Genomic DNA, 26,465 nt, shown 5'->3' with positions numbered 1-26,465 from the left:
AAAAAAAAAAAAAAAAAAAAAAAATATATATATATATATATATATATATATATATATGTATATATAATAGAGGTAAACATGTGACCTTGCATGTCTTCCCTCACAGGAATCAGACTATTTTAATATCAGACCAGCTTTATAGCTTAGAGCCACACTGGAGAACTATTTTTGTAGGTGAGACAAGCCAACTTAAGCATATGCATCCCCAAGACACAGGTAATAAGAATGTATTTGTGGTGTTGTCAGTAGTCCTTCAATAATCTGCTGCTCCATTCATTTATGTTTACCTATTTAACCTGTTTAAAACATTTTTAACTTCACTCTTACTTCAACTTATATTCTGACTTACTCCCAAGTATGTTAGAGATTAGCACTGATTATATATTCAAATTATTTAACTTTGTTGGATAATCTTTTCTAATACAAAATAGAAGCACATTGAGATTCATAAGCCCCAAATCCCTCTTATTATGATTTCCAGTATTTTGTCATGCTTATCAGTGTTTCAGAACCAGCTCTGGGGAGGGATGGAGTGGAGAAGATCACAACTCCACACAGTCTGCCATCTGCAGTATCAGGGATGCTGAGCCATGGCAGGGTGGCAGTATTTGTCCTGGCTCCTGTGCAACCTGTGGTCTGCTGTAGTCATGTCTTGAAAATGCGGTAGGGAGGCTCTCCACATGACTCCTGAAACAGAAGGTCACAGGTTAAGGCCCTGAGGACTTCCTTGGCATATGACAAGGGTCTTGTTTGCCAGCAAGATTTTCAATAGGGTGACTCTACTTGCTAAATTTCACAGCAAGAGACACACTGAGAAATCTCACAGGGGTTAATCTGTATGACCATGAGGAGATTTGTAAAACCCATCTAAAAAAATGAAGAATGTAATGCAACCTGTATAGGAAGACTGGGGGAAGGAAGAGTTGAGCTTTTCCATTTTAGTTTGAAAAAGGGGAAGAAGAGGAGGGAGGAAGGTGGCAAAAATGCAGAAGAAAACGACTAAAAAAGATGACACAAGAAGAGAGGAGGAGAACTCATCACCTGTAATCAATTTCAGACCAGACAAGTGTCTTTATTGCAGAAAAAGAAAGTCTCTCCACCCGTGAAAATCATGTAATCAGAACACTGGAGGTGATGGTAAGATGGGGCGGGCGGGTACTGTGAAAAAGACATCTCACCGATGTCACGTCTTCTTTGCTCTAGAACCACAGGATCTACAAGAGCATCCACCTCAGTCCACCAGCATGAATAGCGATCCTGGTCCCCCTCCCACAACTCACAAGCTGTTCTAGACGCCCCCTCCACCCTCAGCCTTTTGCAGACTGATATCTGCCCCTCCAGAATCCACTGTCAGTAGCTTGCACGTGAATGAAGGACCCGACCCTTTGAGAACCGTTCCATCCCGGGGTTCCATCCTTCCCTCATCCCTTCCAGCTTTCACTTGGCTCCCCAGCATCCTCCCATCTCTGGTCCAGGGTGTGCAATTCCCAAGTATGCCCGGCCCTCTCCCAACCCGCGGCCTCCTCCCGTCTCTGCTGCTGCTGCTGCTGCCCCGAAAACCAGAAGTGGAATGCGCGTGGCGAAGCGCCTCGCTTTCGCGGCGGCACTGGGCATGCTCGGCACCCAAAGCAGGTTTCGGTGGTGGGGCGGACGCTTCCTCACTAGCCGGGCGCCGGAGCCGGCCGCCAAGGCATAGGTGGAGGCTGAGGCTGCCGCNGCGGCCGCGCTCAGACAACAAAAGCGGAAGATGCTGCAGTTGGGCAAGGTCAGGACCTTGCCCTGAAGCCGGGCGGCGGCACACACGCCTTTTCCCGGACTGAGGAGCTGTAGCTGGCGGCGGGTGCATGTTCGCGAGGAAGCAGTCGGGCGCCGCGCCGTTGGGTGAGTTGATTTTGCTGGGCTGCTGGGGCCAGGCGCATCCTCCTCCTCGGCGTCGCCCTCCTCCTTCTCGCCGCCGGTGGGGGTTGGTCCTCGGCTCCCGGCCGGCTGGCGGTGGCGGCGGCTGCTGCGTGGTCCTGCCTGCCCCGGGGAGGATCGAGATTGCTCAGGGTCCCCCCTCTTGGAAAACCGCTCTCCCTGGAATGGGGTCCAGGGTTAGTGCCTTTCTTGGAGCGGTTACCAAGTGGCATCTCTGCGTGCTCCCCCTCCCCGCCACCCATCTCCCCCGGAGGAGGCGTATATAGGGCAACACCGACAATACTGCTACCAGCCACCCTCAAGAACATACCCATTGCGTTCATGACGTCCCTAATATATGGGAGAAGACGGGGTGGGGGTGGGGAGGACTTCCCTCCAGTCTTTTGCCCTTATGTTCAATGTCATTACGATGTTTGGCTAGAACAAAATGGAAAGACTTAGTCATATGCGTCCATGGCCATTTCTTCAGTCTACGGCTGCTTGCCAGACCCAAGGACCCTTTGGTCTATATTTAGCGGTTTCCGAGGACGCATTTTCAGTTCCATTCACAGGTTTCGGGGGCTTCTGCGTCCTGACAATAGATAGCGAGGCTCTGGAAAGCGCCGCCTGAAACACAGGTTTGGAAAACTGTGCATGGGCTTGGGAGATATGTGATGCGATATTTGGGTGATTCGTAATTAATGGCTGAAAGCAAAGCTGCTTCTCTTTATCCCCGACCTTCTTCTTCTTCTGGTGTGTAATGTGTTCATCGATTGCTACTCAGCAGGCTTGAGCCACTGTGCTCAGAATTAAGTCACTAGAAAGGTGCTGTAGCCTCCTTGGTTTGGGTAGTAAGATAACAGACTTCTGGATTTGGGGGGTGTGCGTGAGTGTGGTTCCACAAAGAACAGTTACTTCTAAAATGCCCAAAGTTGTGTTTTGTAGTAAATGCGGGGTAATGAAGGGCGTGGAAGATGAGAATAAGAGGGGCAGTTGTTCTTTTCAAGGTGTTTGAGCTGATCGGATGTGCTTTAGCTCTGAAAGGTGTCATGAACATGTATGCCTAGTGTTCTCAAGCAAATGTGCTGGCTTAGATCAGAGATTTGTTATAAGCATAATATCAGACCTGACAGGCATAGACTTTTACTTTTAGGAACTGTGTGGCCAGTATTTAAGAGGCTGGGAATTTTCTGAAATGACTTCCATGAAAATGGGGAGGTGCTGAAACTACCCAGGAGTTATCTCATTGTGCATCCTTCTTCAGATGACAGTTGAGTTGATCGCTGCTGGTGGGTATTCACCTACATAATGAAATGGCTTCAGAGCCCCACTGCTTCTAAAAGCCCATGGAGAAGTGTTTGATATGACACATATCAAATTGCAGAGATGAACCTGTGCATGATTTGGAGAGGTTTGCTTCATTAGAAGTGTGACAAATAGGGGCGAGTATTCTCACACATAGACTGGATGTTTTAAACCCGGAGACTTCTTTCCAGAGCATCTCTCTGCCACACGCATGATCCATTGTTAATGTTGCTGGGAAAAATGTTAAGTGGTATCCTTAACATTTTGTGGGTTATAAGGTTTCAGGGCTTGAATGAAGATGATTGTGTTTGGAGTTAGATGTCGAAATTTGGGAGGCCTGTAATTATACTAATAACAAGTCTGTGAGGCAGAAGAACTAGCAGGGTCTCCATGGCTCATGTTAACTGAACACTGTGATTAGTTTTACTAATATGCTTTAGTTTGACATTATTAACATCCAGAGAACTTTACAAGAGCACTTGGACACACTATTATGCCCTCTTCTTTTTTTAATATCAAATTTCTTTCAAAAGAAGCATTAGATGAGGTGGATATGCATTTCTCCTTCCTTTTTCTTTTGAGTCTAGTGTTACAGTTTTAAAAGATGATCCTTAAAGGACTAGTCAGTATTACTCTGTGCCTGTGTGTGCATCCGGAGAGCTGCTGATGGGCTTGAGGAAAACTCCATGTATTGTCTATATGATGTTTTTGTTATATTGTGGGTTGAAAATGATAGTACCTGATTGAATGGCAATTGTAATAAGTACAGGAGGTTGTTGCTCTAATGAAATTGTCACAGTCTTATGGAAGGAGTTATTTAATTTGGTGTATGTTGTGTAGTTGTATAACCCAGTCATCATAGATGTCACTAATGTTTTCATTGTTTGTAATAAAAGTCAAGCACTGTCAAATTACAGTATCTCTATCCAGTTCACATCTTTCACAATAAAGAGAAGCCAATTTTTTTTTCTCCCAGTGAAATGGTTTATCAGGGAGAAAAAAAAATGAATTCAAATGATATTACTTGGAAAGTGCCATTCATAGTTTTGTCAAATAATTTCTAAATATGACATTACTTTCATAATGGACTCTAAAATTAAAAGTGAAGTTACTTGATTCATTTTTATATACTAAACATTATATTTGTACTTTTGGCATATGATTAAATATATAGTGCCCTTACTGAAAACGTTATAGAATTTGTTATTTTCTGATGTGCTGTATCAAAGTTCTCTCTTATGTGGCATGAATTTACATGGAATTATTGAAGAGTTTAGCAGAGAAATTTTGTCCAGTTATCCTTCTGTAAGAAAGCATTAAATTTACATTTGAAATAATTTATGTAATTTGTTTATAAGGTAGATGATATATTATGTCTGCATCAAAATATCCAGTTGTAACAAGCCAATGGAAACTGGAACATTTTGAACTTCAAAAGTTGTTTCTTTTCCTCTCCTAATTATCCACAGGTGTTGGAAACATCCCTTTTTGATTGTTTCTCTGTATACACATTATTTTCACTTCTTGAGAGAGGATCAGTGATGCTAGTATCACTATTCCTAACAGAGTCTTAGTTTTAAAGATTCCCACATAGTTATGAATACATAAACTCAGGTGCCATAATACAGGTAATGAACAAAAACCAACCGTAGACTGCCCGTATTTTAAAGTCCAGTATTTTGATTGAAGGTGTGGTACAGTGAGTCTCTGCTGTCTTGTTTATGAGTTAAGAAATGTACTTTCAAGTCAAATTCTTCCATTTGCTTCTCAGATGGTTTTCATCAGCCATATTCCAGAGGTGTTCCCAGGGATGCAGTCCTTTGATGGCTTTGCAATAGCTTATGTGGTCGTGTGGAAAGTTAATTGAATGGGGACAGTTCATGATACCTGTTGCTCACTTCAAGTTTATCAGATTATATGCCAAAACAACAGCTTTTTATAGTACTATAAAATATTAAACATGTCATAGATAAATAGTTTCTTTCACATTGTCTGCCAATCCAACCTACTGATTAATAAACTGCCTGGTTGCGTTTAATGAATCCAATTATATTCACAAACAGTACCTCCAACACAGGAAACTCACAGAAATATTTTATCATACTGTGATTTTAGTCCATTAAATATTGAGACTCATAAAAAAATGTGTAGTTACGACACCTCCAGTTGTTTATCTTTTGATCACATAACAGCTCAGTGTAATTTCAAGCCTTATATCATGGTTAATTGATTTGTAGGAAACATCTTAACTATATTAGGATATTGAAGTTATACTTTGTATCAATTAGTTTTTGACAAATTGGAAATAATGACTAAATAAGTGAAACAATGCTCCCTAGAAGCTTTCCATATTCATCCATGTGCCTTGAAGCTATCTGCAAAATGATACTTATATCATGTTCCCATATATTACATATTCTAATATATTTCAGTATTTCATATAAATATAAACATGCACATAGGTTTTGGGACACAGCCCTGCTTTTTCTTTAAAAGTATATTTCTGATCAGAAATGACAAATATTGGAAAAATAAGTTTTAGTAGTGCAATACTCTTTGGGATTCTGCTTCCAGTGTGTAAGAAGATGGGGAGTAAACACTGACTTTGAGTGATCCCAGCTCTTTCTCTTTAACTGTGTTTTCCTGACCATTTATGTGATTCCCAGTTATTAATTCAGTTTTTCAGTTGTAAATGGGCTCAGTAAGAGAATATCTCAAAATATTGGTATGAAGACAAAGCAAGTGTTCATGAATAAGTTCTTCTAAATGATAAACATTTAAGTAAACATAAGACATATGTCTACATATTAGGACAGATAACTGTTTCATATCTGTGTTGTTAAGAAGGTTGTCTCCTTAGTTTGTTTTAACATTGTTTTACTATCTAGACTTGCATATAAAACACCACATTTTCTACTCTAATATATATGATTCCTTTACATATTGAAATACATAATAGTTAGGCTAGACGAGAAGTAAATTATATCTCCCAGAACCATTATTTTAAAAAAAGATTGCAAAACTTTAATAATATTTTTTTGTTAGTGTTCTATTATTCATCTGATTAAGATCAAATTTTCTACAAAGATTATTGTTGTACAATGACTATTATAGATAGTTTAATAAGCGTCACTCTGTGAGGTCAAATGTTAAACATCTGCTCAGTTTAGAATCACAGAATATAGATCCCAACATAATATCATTGAAACAGGGTAAAAAGAAAACTTGTGCAGAAAAAAAACATTAGTGCAAAGAAAGAAGAACCCCCCCCCCCCCCCGTTAAAATCAAGTCCTTGGAAAAAATAAAGCAAGTTCTCACATTGGTACTCTTAAAAAAATGAATGATCAGTTTTTATTTGTCCTTTACCCTCTGAATCTGCAGTGAAGACACAAAGGTGTCAGGTTCCTCCAGGTTAAAGATGTCCTACTCCTCTGTCCTTCTCAAGCCTAGAGGAATTGGATATAAGCATAGATTTTTAGCAACATAATTTTTGGTTTAATCACACTTTGATATATCTTAGAATTTGTTATAGAATATGACCTGTGTAACAGGTGACTAATTTATCTTCAGTAAGAAAAACATTTTGACAATAAATGTGGTTATTTATATTCAAATTTATGTTTTGTTGTGGGAACTGCCAGTTGTACCAGAGTAAAACACATGTTATAATAATAAAGTTTTTTTTTTTTATAAAAGTAAGCAGGTGAGCCAATTATATTTGATTAAATACATATAAGCATCAAAAATTCTACAAGTTTTGAATGACATGAATATGGTGGTTACTGAAAGGGTTGGTTAGATTTTAGCATTAGATAATGAAGAACAATTAATTTTATTATTGAAATTAGTAAATGCATTTACTCCCTATAAGCGAGGGCTGGAAGTTTTTCATTAGTCATTTTTTTGTTGTTGTTGTTGTCTATTAGATGTGATTATCACAACTGTCATTGGAAATTTGATTTAAAAGGTATGTATTAATTTTAAAATATATTTTGTCCATGTTACATATAACTCATCCTTTTGTTTTAGGAGCTTCTTTATAATCTTTTTAAAAATGTTTTTTTATTTGTTGATAGACCTTTATTTTATTTATTTTTATGTGCTGCTGAGAATCGAACCCAGTGCCTCACACATGCTAGGCAAGTGCTCTACCACTGAGCTACAACCCCAGCCTCCCCTCTTTGTAATCTTGCAATACTTATTGTAATATCTCTTCTCATTTAAACAACATAAATCACAGAAATGTATGTATTTACTTTAAAAATTATAAAACGTGCAGAAATATAAATTGTTGATATCTTCAAGGAATCAGATAAATATCAACCCTCCAACCAACCCCTGCCCCAGGTTCTGAGAAAATTGAGTTATTAGAAGTAAAAAAGATAGCAGAATGGCTACCATTCATTACACATAACTTGGTGTGGCTGCTGAATGACATCCCAGGTTCTTAGCCTTCTTCCCCTCCTCCTTCCCCACAGGGACAGAGCTGCCTCTGAGCTGGTAGAGGCCAGCCTTTCTCTCTGCAGGCAAGGAGATCTCCAGAGGAAGAATGGAGAAGCAAGGCAAGCTGCTGCTTTATTCTTCAGAGGCAGAGAAAGTAATGGGTTGGAGAAAGGCCAGAAGTGTTTCATTAATTAAGTTCCCTTTACCTGGAAGGAAATAACAGAAGTAGGGAAGAAGTGTTCCCCATTGACAGGGTTTATAAAGAATTCCGGTTGATAGAATTCCGGATAAAGTAGCTTCCATATGACTTCACTTAGTACTTGAGCTCTTTAAATATTTCATGATATTTTGACACTATATCAGGAATTGTCAGGAGAGCGTCTAATGCCCTGACTGATTTATAGCAAGGATGATCCATGAAATTCAATTGATTTATGTATAGCTAACTTTAAAATAATTTATCCTTAGTGTTTTTCCCTCCTCCCCAAGTTAGTTTTTAACTGCCAATCATTGAATTGCCTTGTAAGTGGTGAGCATTGAGCATAAAAAGGACAGTGTCAAAATCTGACTTCTTAGACCATTTATAAATGATTACCCAGGCTAGCTATTATCCATAGCATATTCTACCTCAGTGTAGATAATTAGAATTTGACTGGTGTTTAATGTTTCAGTATTAATAGGAGCAATCACAGACACAGTTAAGAAAAAAGAAAAAAAAATGTATTTCCAAATAGATATGATGCTTTATTTGACTCTGAGCATGACTACTCAACCTAAAAATGCCCACTTCTTAAAATATATTTTATTCTTCTCCATCAAATATTTTATTTGGACTTTCAAATATTAGAGTAACATAGCATTCATTACCTTCAGCAATACAGAATAATTTAATTTCCAGGAAAAGCAATTTCCTTGTCAGCAAACTAAGTTATCCAAATATAAGAGCCACAATCCAGACTCCATTTTTAATACAGTTCTCACTGGTGGAGATCATGGTTCTTGGAGTCATGGGGATACTGGGTGAGGATGAGGCATAAGGGAGAAAAGCAAAAATGGCTCAGGGGCAGAACAAATCATATCACTTTCACAGAGGACATGGCAGGTTGTGCAGAAAGGCTTCACTGGTAATAAATGGACCAGGTTGTTTGTGAGACTTGAGTTGGTTTGAAAAGAGTAATGCCATAAAATTCATAGTAGGTACATCAATATATGATGCCACTTCTAGCTAAAGAAATATCATGTAGGTATGAATTACATTTTGAAAGAATAGAAACATTGGGAATATTCATCAAAGCAACCCCCCTACCCCTAAAAAAAAAAAAAAAGCCTATGCTGATATGATACCCAGCCAACCTAGCCAATCACATACCCACACAAATTCAAGAACACAGCGTGTATGGCATGGTTTTTAGTGTTGCTTTATATACTACTTTACTACTACATATGGTTTATTATATATTATGTAACTATGCAAAACATGCTTTTATATTTTTAAAGTCATATTTCCTCTGATATGTTTCTTTATTTAGCAGAATATATGACTTAAGTTAATAAGGTTTATTCTTCATGAGCTGCATATTGCACTTACTCTAATCAGTCATACTTTTGTTATTTCTATTTTAAATTTGAGATGTATTGAGTAGATTTAGCAATTTTATGTCTCCTTGAGAAATTTACAGCAAGTTAGTAAAATGTTTTTTCTGCTTATCAAATGACATTAATTTTAAAAAAAATAAATCATGTGCAGTAAATATTTGGAAATATATGTGACAAAAATAAAGTTTACACCTGATTTCAAGCCACAAGGATAGCCCTACCTGTGGCAGATTTGGTAACACATATACATTTTTAACTTTGAAATAAGCTTGCTCATATTTCATTTTGTTAACTTTTAACATGTAAGACAGCTTCGCTCATATAATTAGTATTCATTTTTAGTGTCTGTTTCCCATGCCTTTATGTAACATTTTTTACATAAATAACTCTCTAATTTTGAAGATTGATGGTGTTTTCATTTTTTTTGGCAGTATATTTGATGCTTGGATTACATTTCTGATAGCTAAATTCTTCTGTGGGTTTATTTGCTTCAGAAGTACCCTAGGACTGTATGTTGTCACCATTGTTGATAGCTGTTTTCTAGGCATCCTGGAGAAAGGTTATGTAATCTGTATCTCTCAGCAAGGCAGGAGTATGCCAATTTCTCATGATTTTTACAACATTGGATATTATAATGAGGAAAGCAGAAAAGCCCAAACTTTCCAGGTACCCAGAGAAAAATCAGGTTTTCCTGTGATTTCATTTGCTATTTAACCTGTGCTAACTTAAATATTTCACAAGTTTGTTGTCCACTTTTAATTCTCTGAGAATTGTCTTTTCATATCTAATGCATTTTTCTGAGTTAATCTAGATCCTTCTTTTGATTTATGTTGTTTGTCTAGAGTAATTCCTTCATTCTTTGTCATGTCTTAACTGTATATATTTCATTTTATTTATTTATTTATTTTTTTCGTGGAGGGAGCATAGTTTAAGGTTCAAGCTTAAATTCATGCACTTTTCCTGGAAGGATTTTTCTTTAAGGTAACATTATTTTGCTCACTGATTTTGTGTCTTAGTAGTAAATATGACAGTGGAACAGATAGTAGGGGGACAGCTTAAGAGTCAGTCTCCTGCTTCCTGTACCATGTTTTTAGCAAGTGAGTAGGTTACTACTGAATGTCATTGTTGATACAGGGGAAATAATAATTATTGGGTGTTCAGGTTGTGACTGTAAATTAAGACTGTGTACTTAAAATACTTAGCAGAGTACTTGGTGTCTTGGTTACAAGAACTTAAACATTACTAGCGACTGTGAAAACATGTCAGATCATTCCTCCAGGATCTACCTCTGCTTTTCTCACATGAAGTATAATTAGACATCCATACAGATTCAGGGGACCTCTGTGTGAAAATGCCAGGGGCTTGTGGCAGTCTGAGCTTATAGGTGAATGTTTCCCATGTGGTACAGACACTCTCTGTGTGTTCTCCATGGTGCCCTGTGGCTTACATTTTAGTGTGTTGGGAAGAGTAAGTTAGGACCCTGTTTATTAGTCACATAAATACATTATTTTCAATATTTTGCCCTGTTCCCAGAGACATGTCCCTTTCTTTTGTATCATATAGGACTATGCTTCCCCTGAGTCTTTCCCCATATTGATAATCTTTTATCATTGGGCCTGGAATCTGAGCATAGTAATTAATACAGTAAATGGTGAATTGACCATTTTGGGGTGTAGGTACACTATTGTTTTATTGTCAAAATGAATCACAAACCAAGGTTTGCTTGTGTTACGGTTTAGATGTGATATGTCCCTGGATAGAGTTGTGACCTAATTAGTCCATCCTACTTTGGATGGACGGACTGGGTTGTAACATGAGGCAGGTGGGGTGTGGCTGGAAGAGGTGGCTCCCTGGGAGCATGCCCTGGAAAGGTTCACCTTTCCTGTGGCCCTTCCTCTCTCTGTGTTTTCTGGCCTCCAGGAATGAAGCAGCACTCCTCTAGCATGCTCTTCTTGTGCATGCTCACCTTGGGCCCAGGGCAGTAGATTCAGCCCACCATGGACCATGAGCCCAAACCAACTTCCTTCTCAGAGACGTTCTTGTCACATATTTTGGTCACAGTAACAAAAATCTGATGAACACAATTTGTTTGCTTTGGGTTCATTTTGGGTGCTGGGCCCTGGAGCCCTCTAGAAGGCACCAAGTTAGGAATCTAGGCTCTGAAATCTCAGTTGTCCTTGACATTTGATTTTTCTTGCAAACTTTGCACCTATGCCTCTTTTGTCATTTGCTCATTGAGATCAACACTCACAGGGATTTTGTGAATGCTGTAAGATAATTCATGTGAAAATGCCATGGGAAGCAGTCATAATAAACACTTAAGTATAAAATATATTCACTGGAGCTTTTGATGTTCTTCAAAAATAGTTTTTTTCCCCTTTTGTATGAGTTGGAGTCAAAAGATTTTCTTGCCTATAAAGTGAATCTGTGAACTCCATTACCAATATGGTTACAAAGTGTCCAGTTTCCTGATGGTTGTAAGACATTGTGACATTCCTTCCTGTTGGTCTTTTCCAAAGGAACCCACCTGTCTCCTTTACCCAACAGTGGAAGTACTTCTTGTCATTTCTTTAAACCACTTCAAAACTTACAAGTTATCACAAATTGACACAAGAAATTTTCCTGTAACTTTTTCTTCTGGCATAGATATTTGCTACTTTAAAGAAGGGGGTAGCTTGAAGCCCCTTTGTTCATCAAGAGTGAAGTCTGTAGAGCTGTCTTCAGAATATTATTTTCTCTTCTGGTGGGCTGCTGAGTCTGGCACCTATGAGACTTTATCAGAACAGTTTTAGAAGTGTGAAGCATAGTTGGCTTCCATTTTTTGAACACATTTCCTTAAATAATTTGACAAAATTGCTGAGAATTCTTATCGCTCCAATGATAGCCTACCAATAGGAAAAAATCATGTGTAAATTACAAAAATCTAATCGTTCCCTGTTCTCCGACCTTTGAAGGATGTACCGAAAAGGAGTTAAAATTCTCCGTTGAGGATGTAACTTACTAAGTAGCAAGATTTCAAGTATCTGAGAAACGATGCTAATCATGGTTTTATGTTTATAGCAATTGATCAAATTGATCAATTGATCATCAAAGAATGAAGTCTGTCTGCAGTCGAGAGCAACCTCTGGGGTACTTTTACAGCAATGTCCTTCTTCCTGCTTGAACAATTTGGGGAATTCTTGGGGGGTGTGCTTAGGTTTCCCTTATGGACCCAAGAAAGAAACAGTTTAATAGGAAAGGGACAATAAACTAGCGGGGGAAATTGACACTCAGGTGACATCCCTTCTTCCTCTGAACACTTCTTTTGTGGACACACAAGACAGTGTGTTCTGGTGAGTTCTGAACTGGGGCTTGGAGCTTGGTAATACCCTGCTAAAAAGTATAGGAAATTCAAGTAGTGGGGAGGGTCAGTTTGGGTAACATATATTTTTATGATAAGCTTTTCGATAATTCATTGGTTCACTCTTCCTCCCGCAAACTGGTCAAAACATAAGTTCTGAGGAGGTAAGAAGTTATACAGAGTAGCATGCAGCACACTCTGACTGTGTTTCTTCAGAGCCAGATCAACTACCCACTTAGTTTATTTTATTCTTCTATTTGAATCAGAGCTACTTCTCTCCTATTCAAACTCAGATTTTAAATGCAGGTGGCTCTTCAGCTGTATCTTCCATGGCCTCTCTGAAATCCTTCCTTTCCCTGTGTGCCACTCCTCTTGACTTGTGTGGACTGCCACCCAGACTCCAGACTTTTCAGTCCTGAACATCCATCCACATTCACACCTGATATAATGAGGTGAGTTTATGTGGCTTACTCAGGGCTTGAGACACTGTGTATTTTGTAACTACTCAGTTGTTCCTGCAGAATGGTAGGTGGTGTGAAGCAGGAAGTGGGTACACAGGTGACTGAGCCCAAGAAGGACTGTCTTGAGTTGAACAGGATGTGGGAGGAACTGGAAGCAAAGTTATTTCTTTGAGTTTTATAGCATATTAGCTTTTACATGTGCTTGCTCATATTTTATCTCTTGAATGTAAGGATAAGAATTTTAAAAGCAACATAACCAGTTTTTGGACCAATAAATTATTGTTGCGTTCAGTGAATCTCAGAATACCCTGAGGGACTATCCATCTGATTGTAAGCAGCATGCAGTTTCTTGCAGTTATTTATCATTGTAGCTAATTGAGATGGGTGGTCCCGGATTGGGTGGCTCTATTTGTTTTTTTAGCTCTGGCCCAAAGAAAATAGTCTAGTGCTGAAATCTGTTTCCACAGTTTCTCTGTGTCCTTTAGGTTTGAACAGTTATGTTTGTTGACCATTACCTTTCCTTCTTTGTGTTTAAAGTAAATTGCTCTATGGATAATGAGGGAAAACTTTGATGATTTTCTGTAGTTTATTGGTGATCAAGACCTATACTCATGATTTATGCTAAATAGTTGATTACATGCTGTGGGAGAGATTTTATTTTTTCCTTCTGAATAGTTTTCCTTCTGAGTAGTTTTCACAGAAATAGAGCACCATTACTTATATATTTACTGTTGACATATCTTTGAAGATAGAAGCTGCTGGTCATTTGGCAAGAGGTAGGAAATCTTCTATATCCATTATGAGGCATTGAGGAGGACACTAGGAGTAGGCAGGTCATCTTGGGGTAGATATGTGCCATGCCACACTTTGCTGTTGGCATTTGGAAAACTTGACCATCATCCTATCGAGAAGTAAAGCTTTGCATGCATTCTAATTTCAAAGTATATAGATACAATAAACATTGCAGGTGTTACAATGTACATGTGTGATGTTATAGAGAAAATCATGATGTCAGAAAAATTTGTGAAGCTCTTCAAGGATTTCCAGAAGATTGTAGAACATTTTGATAACCTATCTGTAGGTTATCCCCATATCACAGAAATTAGGCAAAACATGTCAAAGATACCTGTGTTGTGATAGTACAACCTGGCTGTGGGAGGGCTTCACTAAATCAGAGCAGTGTAAGACACTCAGCTCAGGCTGCTGTAACAAGATGCCATAGAAGGGATGGCTTAACCAACACATTTGTGTTCCATGGTTCTGGAATCTGGACTTTCTAAAGTCAAATTGTTGGCGGATTATGTTCCTGTTTAGGGCTGTCTTCTTGGCTTGCAGATGGCTGCCTTCTAGATTATTCTCACATGGCCTTTCAAAGATTTCTATCTGTCCTCCTTCTTATAAGGCCACTCATCCCATCATGGCCTAACTTTCAAGATCCATCTCGCCATAATTACTTATCAAAAGGTCCATCTGCAAATGTCACCATACCAAAAGTTAGGGCTTCTCATGTGAATTTGTTTTTTGGGGGGGGTGTGGTACTTGTAGTCCATAACAGAGATCACAGGACAAAACCGACAAGATTCTCCAATTGTAAGAAAAGCAAATCTCTATGGTGGATTTAGAGTTCACTATTTAATTATTCTTCAGTGAATGAGAATTTCCAGTGAGTAATGTGGGTCATTCTTTGAACTATTTTGAATCATTCTTCAGTTCACTATAAATGTTTTGGTTTGATTGATTAAATACAGAAGGTGATGCAGAACAATGTGCTGTATAGAACACCTAAGTACACGTTTGTCTTTATTCTATTATGGTCTCTAAGTTATTTTTTGCACATATTTTTCAAAATTGCATGGCTGTTTTTCATCTTGGCTGATACCTACTTCTGATTATCTTCACTCTGAAGGTGCTGATCCACTTGCCTCATGTTTCGCCAGAATTACTTTTGCAGGCTCTTGATGGGCACCTGCCTTTACTCTGCACACAGCTCACCATTTGCTCAGCTGCCAGAAGTTTTCTTCCAATCCACTTACATCTTGCCTTTACTTATGACCCTAGCAGTGACCATCAGAAAAAGGTCCAAACCCTTCCTGTTTGATGTCATCTCACTTTTCTATCTCCTTGATTTATTAAGCTGACACTTCCTTGACTGCCTTTTTGGCTCTCCTGATCATCCTGCTAAAACAGTTGTTTCTCTCCTGAAAAATGAGGTTGTAGCTCTTTCATAACATGTCTGTGGACTAAAAGTCGTGTTGTTATCAGTTGGTTTGCAAGGTTGTTTTCATGTGTTCTACCTTGAAATGCAACCTCCTTGAGGGCTGGTCATTAAAATGACTTAAGTGGATTCTGTACTGAGATAGTGCAAATAGGAAGGAACTCTTGGTCATGAATATGCATGCCTGGCTTGGAGGAAGATGCCTGATGGAGGATACATTTTTAATATATGATCATCATTGAACGCTGTCAGAGATATATGTTGGAATGGAAAGACAAGGTAGAAGACAGATAATCTATCATCCAATGGATATGAGAGATCAATATGATGATTAGTTAGCCAGAGCTGCCTGAATTTCCACATTGCAGATCTAACAGAGTGCTTTTGCCCAGTAAGTTAGCTGCCATGCATTTCCTGCCATCCTCACATACAGTAGCTGTTTCTCAAAGACAGATTATCTCAGGTAAATGGAATACAAATTTGCTGGTATTTTGCTGCTGGATGATATTAAATATACTTTTAGGATCAAAGAACAGAACTGTGCCAAGTTTATATTTTCATGGTTCGATAACCATCATCTCAAAGAAAAGTAGTGGACTATGAAACATGGAAATATTGATTTAGATGAGAATTTTCAGGCTATTTTTTCAAGACTTAAGAGAAAACGTAGATGAAAAATGGCATAATTTCAAGTAATTAGCATATATAATTATCAAAACTAGTTTTAATTTCTAGGTGTGAGTACGTATGTATGATTTGGAATATTGACAATTGAAAGGAAAGTAAATTATTTTTTAAAAACTATAGAATTATCCAAATGATATCCAAATTTTTAGATAAGCCTTGACGGATATATGTTAAAAACATTGGGATATCTTTTATAAAACTAAGTGTCAATGTTTTGGGATATACAGGTTTTTTGTTTGTTTGTTTTTGTAACTACAGCATAATTAAATGTCAGAACCCAATTATGTGACTTCAAGAGTGAAATTTAGTAATTTTATGTTTATTTTATTTCATCTCATAGAGAAAATGTCTGTAACTCAAAGTTAATATAATATGAGGTATTTGCTTTTATAAATTTAATTTCTCTTGTTTGGACTCCACTGTTACAGAATTCTCTGTTTTATTTAAATTAACTATGCCTTTAGTGAATTTTATTTGAAATATAAAACCTGCACATTGAAAATGAATGAAGTTATTAAACATGTCATTAGATCGGGGACATCCCTCTTATCTCATAAGTGTGTTTTAAGGTGGTTCCCTTTGGTATTTCAACTGTGGCTGTCCACTCAATAATTTAAACTGTTTCTTTCTTGGAACACTTTACTGACTGCTTATTTGTACATCGTAGCTTTTGAATCAATCAGTTCTTGAAGCATGGTCTTAGAGAGGAGTTTGGGGTCTGGGAGTATGTGCCATTGGTGCTTGTGCTAAAGGATGGCCACCTCGGGGTATGATGGAAGGTGGCATCCTGGCCCTCCTCACCATCTCTGGTGGCACTATTGACATTTTTCATGCTGTTTAATTATTTTAGCTTTTGTGTTTTGAGTTTTACAAAGAACTGGAAAGAAGACCCTCCCTCACTTGTTCAACAAGTGTTTTGCATGCCTTGAAAAGACTTCTATTTGTCATTCTTCCAATTTGAAAAATATACACCCAGGCTCACTTCACCATGTTGCTGTTGAAAATATTATGAAGGACCATGTGAAGTCCTGACATGCTACCATCTCTGATCTACAGAATGACAATTTCAATCTAATGATTTTCATTTTCCTTAACTGAGGAATTAGTAATTTAAAAATACTGTGTGTGCCTTCCCCACACCCCCTGAAATTCTCTGTTTAGTGGCTTAACAAATAAAAGACTTGAGAATTCTCTTGTGCTTTTAAATACTAAGGGAGATGTGCCAATTCTTTGGTCATGGGGGAAACCATTGATTGGATTAAGGTTGGCATAGCTGGAAAGAATTAACTTAAATCCCTGAGCAACTTAAAGAACCCTGGGCTGGTGTGTTTGGCCCTAGGGAGTGGGAAGCAGGCAGTCCCCCTGCCTTAGGCAACTATTCTTATCTTCGACAACCATTCTGCCTTTCCTGGGTTTTATAGCCCAGCTGTGAGTTGTAGCTTTGGCCTTTAAGCTATGGAAGATTTAATTAATGGACCAATGTAATATTCTAATATTTTGATGAGACTGTTTTCCAAGTTTTTATTTTTATTTCGCATTTTAAGATGTTTTATGTTCATTCTAAATGAAGCAGGAGTTCATATCAGGTACTATTCATTTGTAGAATGAGTCTGGTTTAGATGTTTACTTCAAATTGAATCCATTGGCAGTATAGTTGCCACTCTGTGAGTTCTGCATCCTAAGATTCAACCAATTCAAATGGAAAATATGAAAAGAAAAAACTGTATCTGAACTGAACAGGAAGAATTTTTTATTGTCATTGTTTCCTAAATAATACCATATAACAGCTACTTACATAGCATTTAGATTGTATTAGATATTAGAATAATCTAGAGGTGATTAAATATAGGAGAAGATTGCATAGTTTACATGCAAATACTGCAAAATTTTATATAAGGGATTTGGGACTTGAGCATCCCTATACCATGAAGAGCTCTGGAACCAATCTCCTATGTGTACCAAGGAACTACAGTACTAAGTTGGGTGCATTAAAATATAATTTCATGTCCCAGAATATGAGTAAGCAGTTAACAAAAATTGTTACTTACTTTTTCTATGTACCAATATGAATATACTACAGTGAATCTCACCTGTATATCCACAAGGCACTAATTAAAAAATCTATAAATAAAAAAGTGTCAATCACAGATATGTGTGTATGTGTGTGTGTATGTGTATGTATGTTTATACTCTGGAGATGATGTGTTGAAAATGGCTCTTCACTTTTGGGTTTCTTCCCAAATTAAACCTTAGCCTAATCATGTGGAAGACATTCTTCATAATATCCAACTAGTATTGCTCAAAACCGTTAATGTCATCAAAAATGATGAAGATCTGAGAAGCAGACAAATGGCTGAATGTACTGTGGTGCCCTAAATGGAGTTTTGGGACAGTAAAGGGACATTAGGGAAAAATTAAGTAACTCAGAATTAAGTGTAGTGTGGACTTCAGTTAATAATAATGTATTAACACCATTGCATGAATTGTAACAAAGGCAATATACTAAAGTAAGGTTTTCGGTAGAAGGTAAATTGTTTGCTAAAAGATAAAGGGTATTTGTTTTTTGAGTGTAACTTTTGACACTAGAAGTTTTTAAATGCGTTTTCAAAGTTTTTAAAGATGTCAATAATAATACTTTTTATTATATTTTGGTATGTGTCGACTGTGTCCCAATGTTTTATAATTATTATTTAAATTGATCTGTTATTAAAGAGTAAATCAGCATAAAATATTTTTACCACTATTTCATGAATTTCTTGTTGATGATCACTTGAAATCATAAAATATAACTCAAAAGTTCTAAGATTTCTTAAGTATTTCTTCAAAGTATGACTTTCACAGAAGCAAAGGGCATTTCCATCATTTGTTTTGAAATTTATTTTAATGAGTGAAAATGTTTTCCTCCTAACATTTACAAAGTCAAAACATGTAATTTGTCTTTGTTTTATGAATCATATTACTGACATTTGAACATAAGCTTTTAATGGCCCCCCACCAGCCCTTTTGCATAACCCATGCAATCCCACATGGTTAAGGTTGCTAGATTTAGCAAATGAAAATAAAGGATGCCTAATGGAGTTTGGATAAACAAATTTTTAGCAACAGATTTTAATTTTATAAACAAACAATATAACTTTTTCAGTATAAGTATATCCTGAATAGTGCATGGGCACATGTATATAAAAAATCATTTGTTGATTTTTCCTGAAATACAAGTTCAAATTAGACATATTCATGTAGTCTCTTGGGCACAAAGTGACTTGTTATTCTTTCTCTTTAATTCTACTAGTACTGATAATGCCAATAGTAACGATTGAACCTTTTATTGCATGTCATCGCCTACACTTCTTACTGGTGATAGAAGGCCTTCTTCCTTGTTTGCCAATTTTTGAACATCACTAACTTAAATGCCACTTTCCTATTGAGCCTTCCAGTGTTAACCTAAGCCCAGAGAAAACTTCTGCAGAAATTTGCTTTTCACTTACTATGGAATATTTCATATATTGCCTGTTAGGGTAATCATGTGCTAAGGTGGTAGAATATCTGTCATAATTTTCTAGGCTCCAGATGTAAAGGACATAATGTCTTAATTAAAATATCGTATAGCTGAATGAGGAGGTTGTGTGTTGGGATGAGCGAAGTTATGCTGCCTTGATAAATAATCCCCAGTTTTAGCAACTGAAATTTGTAAAGGTTAGTAGTTTTTTCAGCATGGACTGTCAAGATGGACCCTTGGGCAATCATAATTTCTTTGGGGCACAGGCCAATGGATCCTCCACCTTGGCAAAGTCTTCCATGACCACTGAGGTCAAGAAAAAAGTGGGAAATTGAGTCAGTATCATTTGGTCTTATATCATTAGAGTGAGGTACATAGCTGTCCCCAACTTTAAAGAGAGAGGGATACTCACGATGTCCTCAAGGATGAAGGTAACTGGGATACTGGTAAAGAGCCCTAAATGAATCATCAAAAAATAAAAAAAGGAAAATGTGAAATCTTTGAGAATTGGATGACTTAGATATTCCTTAACTTTAGGAGTTACTCCTCATGAGCCTATAGGTTTTGTTCATAAAAGAAACCTTATTTCTGAATCCTTGTACCTAGGATAGAAACTCAGATTTTTGTATAAAACTAAGAAACAATGAATGTCAAAGCCTCATCAATGGTACAAAATAGTATGTGAATCATAATTGGAAATCAATATTATGGTCATGTGCTCAAAAGCATGCTCCAAAGCCACCTTGCTGTTTTTCAAGAAATGCAGTTCTCAGACATTAAGACAGCAAACCTTCATCTGTGTGTATGTGTGTGTACATATGCACATGCATGCACATATATGTGTGCAAGTATAATATTTTTTTTTCTTTTAAATAAGGTTGAAGGCCTGAGTTTTGTTTCATTCTGGTAGTAACAGTGATTCATGTTTGGAGACTTGCCAATTTTAAACGCTGCCGTGTCACTGCTGCTCCCCCTGATCCCCAGCCGACATCCCTCCCAAGGGCCTCAGGAGTGGTGGTGCTGCAGTCCTGTTCCGCTGCTCCACTTGGCATGGGCCTCACCCTCTCTCTTCTGTGCGGGCACCATCTCCATGGCAACCAAGGGCTGCTCAGCAGGCAGCTGTGCCATGGGGGGTGGCTGGAGCTGGCAGAGGCAATCAAAGAGCGAGGAGGCCTTGAAGAGCCCTGGAAAAAGCTTCCAGTGTAATTGCAGAGACAGAAATGAAAAATGTTATTAATTTGAGACATCCAGGCTAGCGATGAAACTCCCAGGAGGCCCCCGCTCTCCTCTGCACCTTGCTAACGATGCTGCTCCCACCTGCACGTGCTTCTTTCTGTGTTTGGCTGCTTTTTTATGTTGGTGTTTGAAGAAATATGGGGTAGGCAGATTTTTGGCTAGGGAAGAGCACGTCTCCACATTGGGTGACTGATTGATCACATGCGTGAAAAAGCAAGGGCTCTTATGAAATAAAAATCTGAAAAGATGTAGACACCAAATTTCAAGGTCAATGAATCTTCAGCTGCAAACTTCAGCTAAGGATTCTATAAATAACTTGTCACTTTCGCCACCATACAAACCTTAGAGGAGGTTTTTGATGCAATTGTACTCAGTTTGGGATCTGGGTTCAGAGCACTGCTGAGCATTTGCTTCTCCTGTGTTCTCTAAGCATTGATCTGTCCTCAGGATATGATGTAAACTCAGGTACAAATGCCATTTGTTTCTTGGACACCTCTGAATCTTGCCCTACTTGCCTGACCTTTTCTCTAGGGAGCTCATCCCAAAGACAAACTGGCAAACTCTTACAGACAGTAACATATACTGTTGAGGAGAGAGAGCCAAGAGGAGAGAGCAGAAATTCTTATGGGACCAGAACTAAGAAAAAATGTGTAATATTTGTTATAAGAGGTTTTTTATATACTATATATAAATTTGTTATACCATGTTAGTTAATACAAAGTGCTGTAGTTTTTCAAGTATAAAATGGAAAAAAAAAACAGTTCACAGAGGATATAATCAGATTTTTAGTATGTCTCTGATTGCTTCTGAAATTTGTTCATGTGTGTGTGTCTGCATGTGAGTATGAAATTGTTAAGGTGTTCTATACTGAATTTTTAAAAGGATCAAGCTTGAATAGCAGATAATTGTCTTCTGCATTTCTTTTATCATATGCAAGATTCATTCACTTAATTCTGCCATAGGGAAAGTCTCGGGATTTTGCGTGCTGCTCTTTAGTTCTTAAATAATTTTATTTATTGATTAAATACATATAGAGAGATTTATAAAATTTGATTTTTATAGTTAAAAATTGGTTTTTATTCCACTTGCACTAGAGCATGTCTTGCCAGTGAAATGAAGTAGCAGTCCTTTAGTTTTTCAGAATTTGATGATCGTCATGTCTTGGTATAAAGACAGGGATACTGTAGAAGCTGATGATGATGACGATGATGAGGACAATAACAATGATCATTATTGAAAGTGAGATGTTTTTTCCAGTCCCTTACTTTCTAGCCATCAAGTGAGCAGTAATGTGAATGCTTCCCAACCATAGAGAACTTAAGCCTTGGGGGTCATCTCCAGTCACATTTTAATATTGTTGTTACTGAAAGTTTAAAAATGATTTCTCTATCTTTCAAAAATGCTTCTTTAAAAAATTAAAATATGGTCTATTATATGCTTGATTTGTACTGACAATTCAAAAGAAGTTAACTTTTAAAAGTTAAGTTGGGAGTCAGGTGTGGTGGCACACAACTGTAATCTCAATGGCTCCAGAGGCTGTAGCAGAAGGATTGTGAGTTCAAAGCCAGCCTCAGCAACTTAGCAAGGATCTAAGCAACTCAGGGAGACCCTGTCTCTAAAGAAAATATAAAAAGAGCTGGAGATGTGGCTCAGTGGTTAAGAGTCTCTAGGTTCCATCCCCAGTACCAAAACAAACAACAAATAAAAATTTAAAAAGTAGGGGATGTTAAAATGAGTTTTAAAAACTGTTTATAACTAAATTACCATTAAACAGTAAATAGCAGAACTTGAAGAATGTAGCTAGTGTAGTGCCTAAAAGAAATTATAGTAATGAATGTATGTATTAGAACAACAACTGGTAACTAGTGAGCTAAGTGTTCATCTTAGGGAATTAGAAAACAAGGTCAGTGGAGGAAAATTGAAGAAAGCAGATGGAAACCAGCTATCACAAATATGAATAGTACAGTTCCTAAGAGCAACTATTTGTTTTAATAGTTGAAAATTGTTGTATCAGTCATCAACTACTTCAGTATTTACAACAGAGGGAATTCAATATAGGGGATTATATGCACAACTGGCAGAGAAGTTGAGAAGTTAAATGAGGAGGCAGTGAAGCAACTTACTAAAGAGTTTCAGGACGTCATTACCCCAGCCTAGAGCAGGGATTGTCAGCTTGGCACCACGAGATGCCTCCTTCACCTCCCTGTCAGGAGACACTTTCTGCTTGGCCTGATTGGGTGGTGGGAGTTACTGGGGTCTAGAGGCCAGTGCTGCTGCTGACCGTCATCCAAACCTCAGACAGACCCCACGACAATGTCTGAAGGCTCGCACTGAGCCACCACAGTGAGCTTCAGAAAATGTTTGTAATTCAGTGCCAATTAAAACACAAGTGTAACGCAAAGCTTTGAGCACTGGTTTCCATTCATAGCATGGTTAAGTGTTCCTCAATATGTGATGTTTTTAAAAATATTTTTTTAGTTGTAGATGGACACAATATTTTCACTTTTATTTGTTTTTATTTTTAATGTGGTGCTGGGGACCAAACTCAGGACCTCATGCATGCGAAGCAAGTGCTCTACCACTGAGCTACAACCCCAGCCCAATATGTGATGTTTGTAAGATAACCTTTTATGCCAATAGGGTCACTGGGCTGTTTCAGTTTCACTCTCTATGCAATGTTTTGTTTGATTGTTTGTATGCTTTTACATTATAGGTATGTGTGTACCTGTATATGTACACATACATACACACACACACACATACAGTTTGTGTGAATATGATTTTACTGATTTCAACTCTGTGAATGAATGTTAAGCTTGTGGATTTTTAGAAATTCTTTCCTACAAAATGCATGTGTAACCAAAGTCGCCTTCTTAAAAATGATATATACAATAAATTTTATGTGTATCTAAAATCATAGCACAACATAGTCCATCTATTCTGTCAAGGGATTAGGGAGAGGGAATGGATTGTGTCTTCTACTAATTTATATAAATAGTACTAGGTTGAGTAATGTATAAATTGAAGCCATTCAGTAATATTGTTCAGTCATGGTGTGTACGTTTGGAAATGAAGAGTTTCTACACTGACTTTACATTTTGTCTGTTTAATTCCTTAGTAAGGCTGCATAAACTTGACTATGAACCAACTTTAGTTCTTGGGGAACTCGAAGGCTTTCTTGCCAGTGAGCATGGGTTGTATCTCCATGTGCTTTTGAATCTTTCTAGTAAAATCAGAACTCTATTCAAGATCACTGTCCGTTGGGCTTCTATAGCAAAGTCACATAGACTGAGTGGCTCATAGTCAACATTTATTCCTATAGTTCTGGAATTTGTGAAGAACAAGGAAAGAGACAGTGCATTCTGGTGTCTCTTCTCCTTATGAGAGCACCATGATGTGAAAACCACCTTCTTGACCTCATCCACATCTTGTTTCCTCCCAGAGGCCCTGCCTGTCCTGAGTTAGACCTTCAGCATATAACTTGGAGGGGGATCCAGTCCACCTTGGTCACTGATCCCAGGGCTGAAGTGTTTTGGACATCACTTTTTCTTTCCCAGAGTATGAAGATTTTCAATTGAGTTATGCATGAGTAGAGTGACAGTCTTAAGAAACAGTGTATTGCACAAATCCAATAGTGAATTAGGGGGTTAGGAAGCAGAAATCAAGGCTCTGAGGTAAGGGAGGTAATTTTGAAGTTAAAGAACTGAAGATAACAATAGGCTAATAGCTACTCTGACTCAGGAATGTGAAACTTGGAGAACTCAGGTTTCTACCAGAATGATTAAACAATTTGAAATAAAGTCTTTGCAGTTCCACGGGCAGATTACTTTTAAGTTATCTACCTAAGTGAAGGAATCAGCCATGAATACTCTATGAGGCCAAAAATCTTATTTGTTTTCTATCTGTGCAAACCAATTTGAGATTAGATAATTACATTTTTTTTTTTTTTGGTAATGGTTGAAAGAATCAAATGAATCACTGCTACATGTGCATTCTTTTGTATCTAACTTAAAAAAATTGTTTTTGTTATATTTTCCTTTGAGAATCAATGGTGGGATTTACCTTGCTGTAGTAAGGCTGTCTGGCTCACCAATTGTGGTGCTAATATTCCAAGTTAAACATTATTACATTTTATCAGCTCATTGACATTTGATACTTCTGCTGTATTTTTGTGTGGTGTAGAAATTATGAAATGTTTTCTCACAAAGGGGATAAGAACAATATTATTTTAATTGTTAAAATTTGCTGTTTTAACTTAATAGGAGAAATATAGGGCTTCAAGTTCTGGTTAATGAATTCTAAAATTTTCTGCTTTTTTCCCCTTGAAAACAAGTCTGTGAAAGTGCACATATTCTGTCATCACTGAGCAGCAGGGTCTGAACATCCATGTTGGGAGGTTGCTGTTTTTCTTTTCCCTCCACCTCTCCTACAGAAATTTTAGATCTTCTTTTCTGGGCTACCTCTCTATTTCCTTTAAAGTAGCCCCCCCCCACATTGTCTGCAGGAGATACGTTCCGAGACACCTAGAACATGCATGAAACTGCAGATAGCATGGGCTCTATATGTCTAATAACTGAGATGGCTACTAAGCAACTATTGGATTGATAGTGTGTGTGGCATGGATACAATGGATGAAGAAATGATTCACATCCTGCGTGAAGTAGAGCAGGATGGTGTGAGATTTTATAATACCACCCAGAAAACTATGCAAATTAAAACTTATAAATTGTTTATTTCTGGAATTTACCACTTCATATTTCACACTTCTGCAGACTAAAGGTAATTGAAACTACAGAAAAAGAAATCTGCAGAGGAGGGAGAACTACTTCACTTTTTCCTTGATACCAGCTGGGGCAGGCCACCTGCTGGTCCAGTTGGATGGAATGAAGGCTGCTCTCAGTGGCTCTTACACTTCACCTGCATTGGGCAGGTGGCACAGGAATAGCCATTAATCATGACCCTTTTCAGTTTGGGGGCAGGTTCTGATAAAACAAGAAGTTGTAGGATGGCTACTTTGGTTACTAGTCCAAGCTAATAATTCAGTACTATCAGCAACAAGCTGATGCTGTATTTTAAAGATTCTTATGACATTTCTTAATTTGTTTAGAATGGAGAGGTGACTCATATGCAATATGTGTGTATGGATTTAAAAAAAATTAGCTGTAGATGGACACAATACCTTTATTTCTTTATTTTGTTTATTTATATTTATGTGGTGTTGAGGATTGAACCCAGTGCCTCACACGTGCAAGGCGAGCATTCTACCACTGAGCCACAACCCCAGCCCCAGTGTGTATTGATTTTAATGTTAGGATAAAGTGTTAAACTCACAGATGGTCAATAAAATCTCTTTGTGACCCAATTCACCTTGAAAGATAAATGCCTAGGGGCTGATAATAAGTAACCCCAGCCCTCCCAGGATGCTTCTCTGTACATACATTAACTGCGGTAAGTGCAGGTGCGCTATAGTGTAGCCATTTGTATGCTGCTTTGTTTGGTTTGGAAAAGATGATCATGTTTCAGTACGACTGTTTTCCCCTTTCAGCACCAAGTCTCATACCTTCATGTAGTATATTGATGTTGATTGACTTTTTAATATCCATGCTTAAATATGCTCTCCCTCAAATACTATACATTTCTTGTTATTTCATTGGTTTTGTGATTACATGATCATTTTGGACAGATGTAAGTCACTATTGAATAACTATTTAGGAATGGATATGTTTGTTTTACAGGCAGTATGTAGGAATTATCAATTAAATCATAGTATGTCTCTGATTGCTTCTGAA

The 26,465-nt window shown here is 37.7% G+C and overlaps 1 protein-coding gene across 1 annotated transcript in view; it reads left to right on the top strand.

The window, feature by feature from the left end:
- The first annotated feature begins 1,694 nt into the window (after positions 1-1,694).
- Positions 1,695-26,465, top strand: part of Ctnnd2 (catenin delta 2) — an 869,206-nt gene continuing 844,435 nt past the window's right edge. Inside the window, exon 1 of the mRNA XM_048814198.1 lies at positions 1,695-1,881. Coding sequence (XP_048670155.1) covers positions 1,845-1,881 — 37 coding nt within the window. The 5' untranslated portion in view covers positions 1,695-1,844. The remainder of the gene's footprint in view (positions 1,882-26,465) is intronic.

This window comes from Marmota marmota, unplaced genomic scaffold, assembly GCF_001458135.2.
Source record: "Marmota marmota marmota unplaced genomic scaffold, marMar, whole genome shotgun sequence".
NCBI classification, from domain to species: Eukaryota; Metazoa; Chordata; class Mammalia; order Rodentia; family Sciuridae; genus Marmota; species Marmota marmota.
Note: the sequence above shows the minus strand (reverse complement) of the source record. Positions and strands in the feature narration are given on the sequence as shown.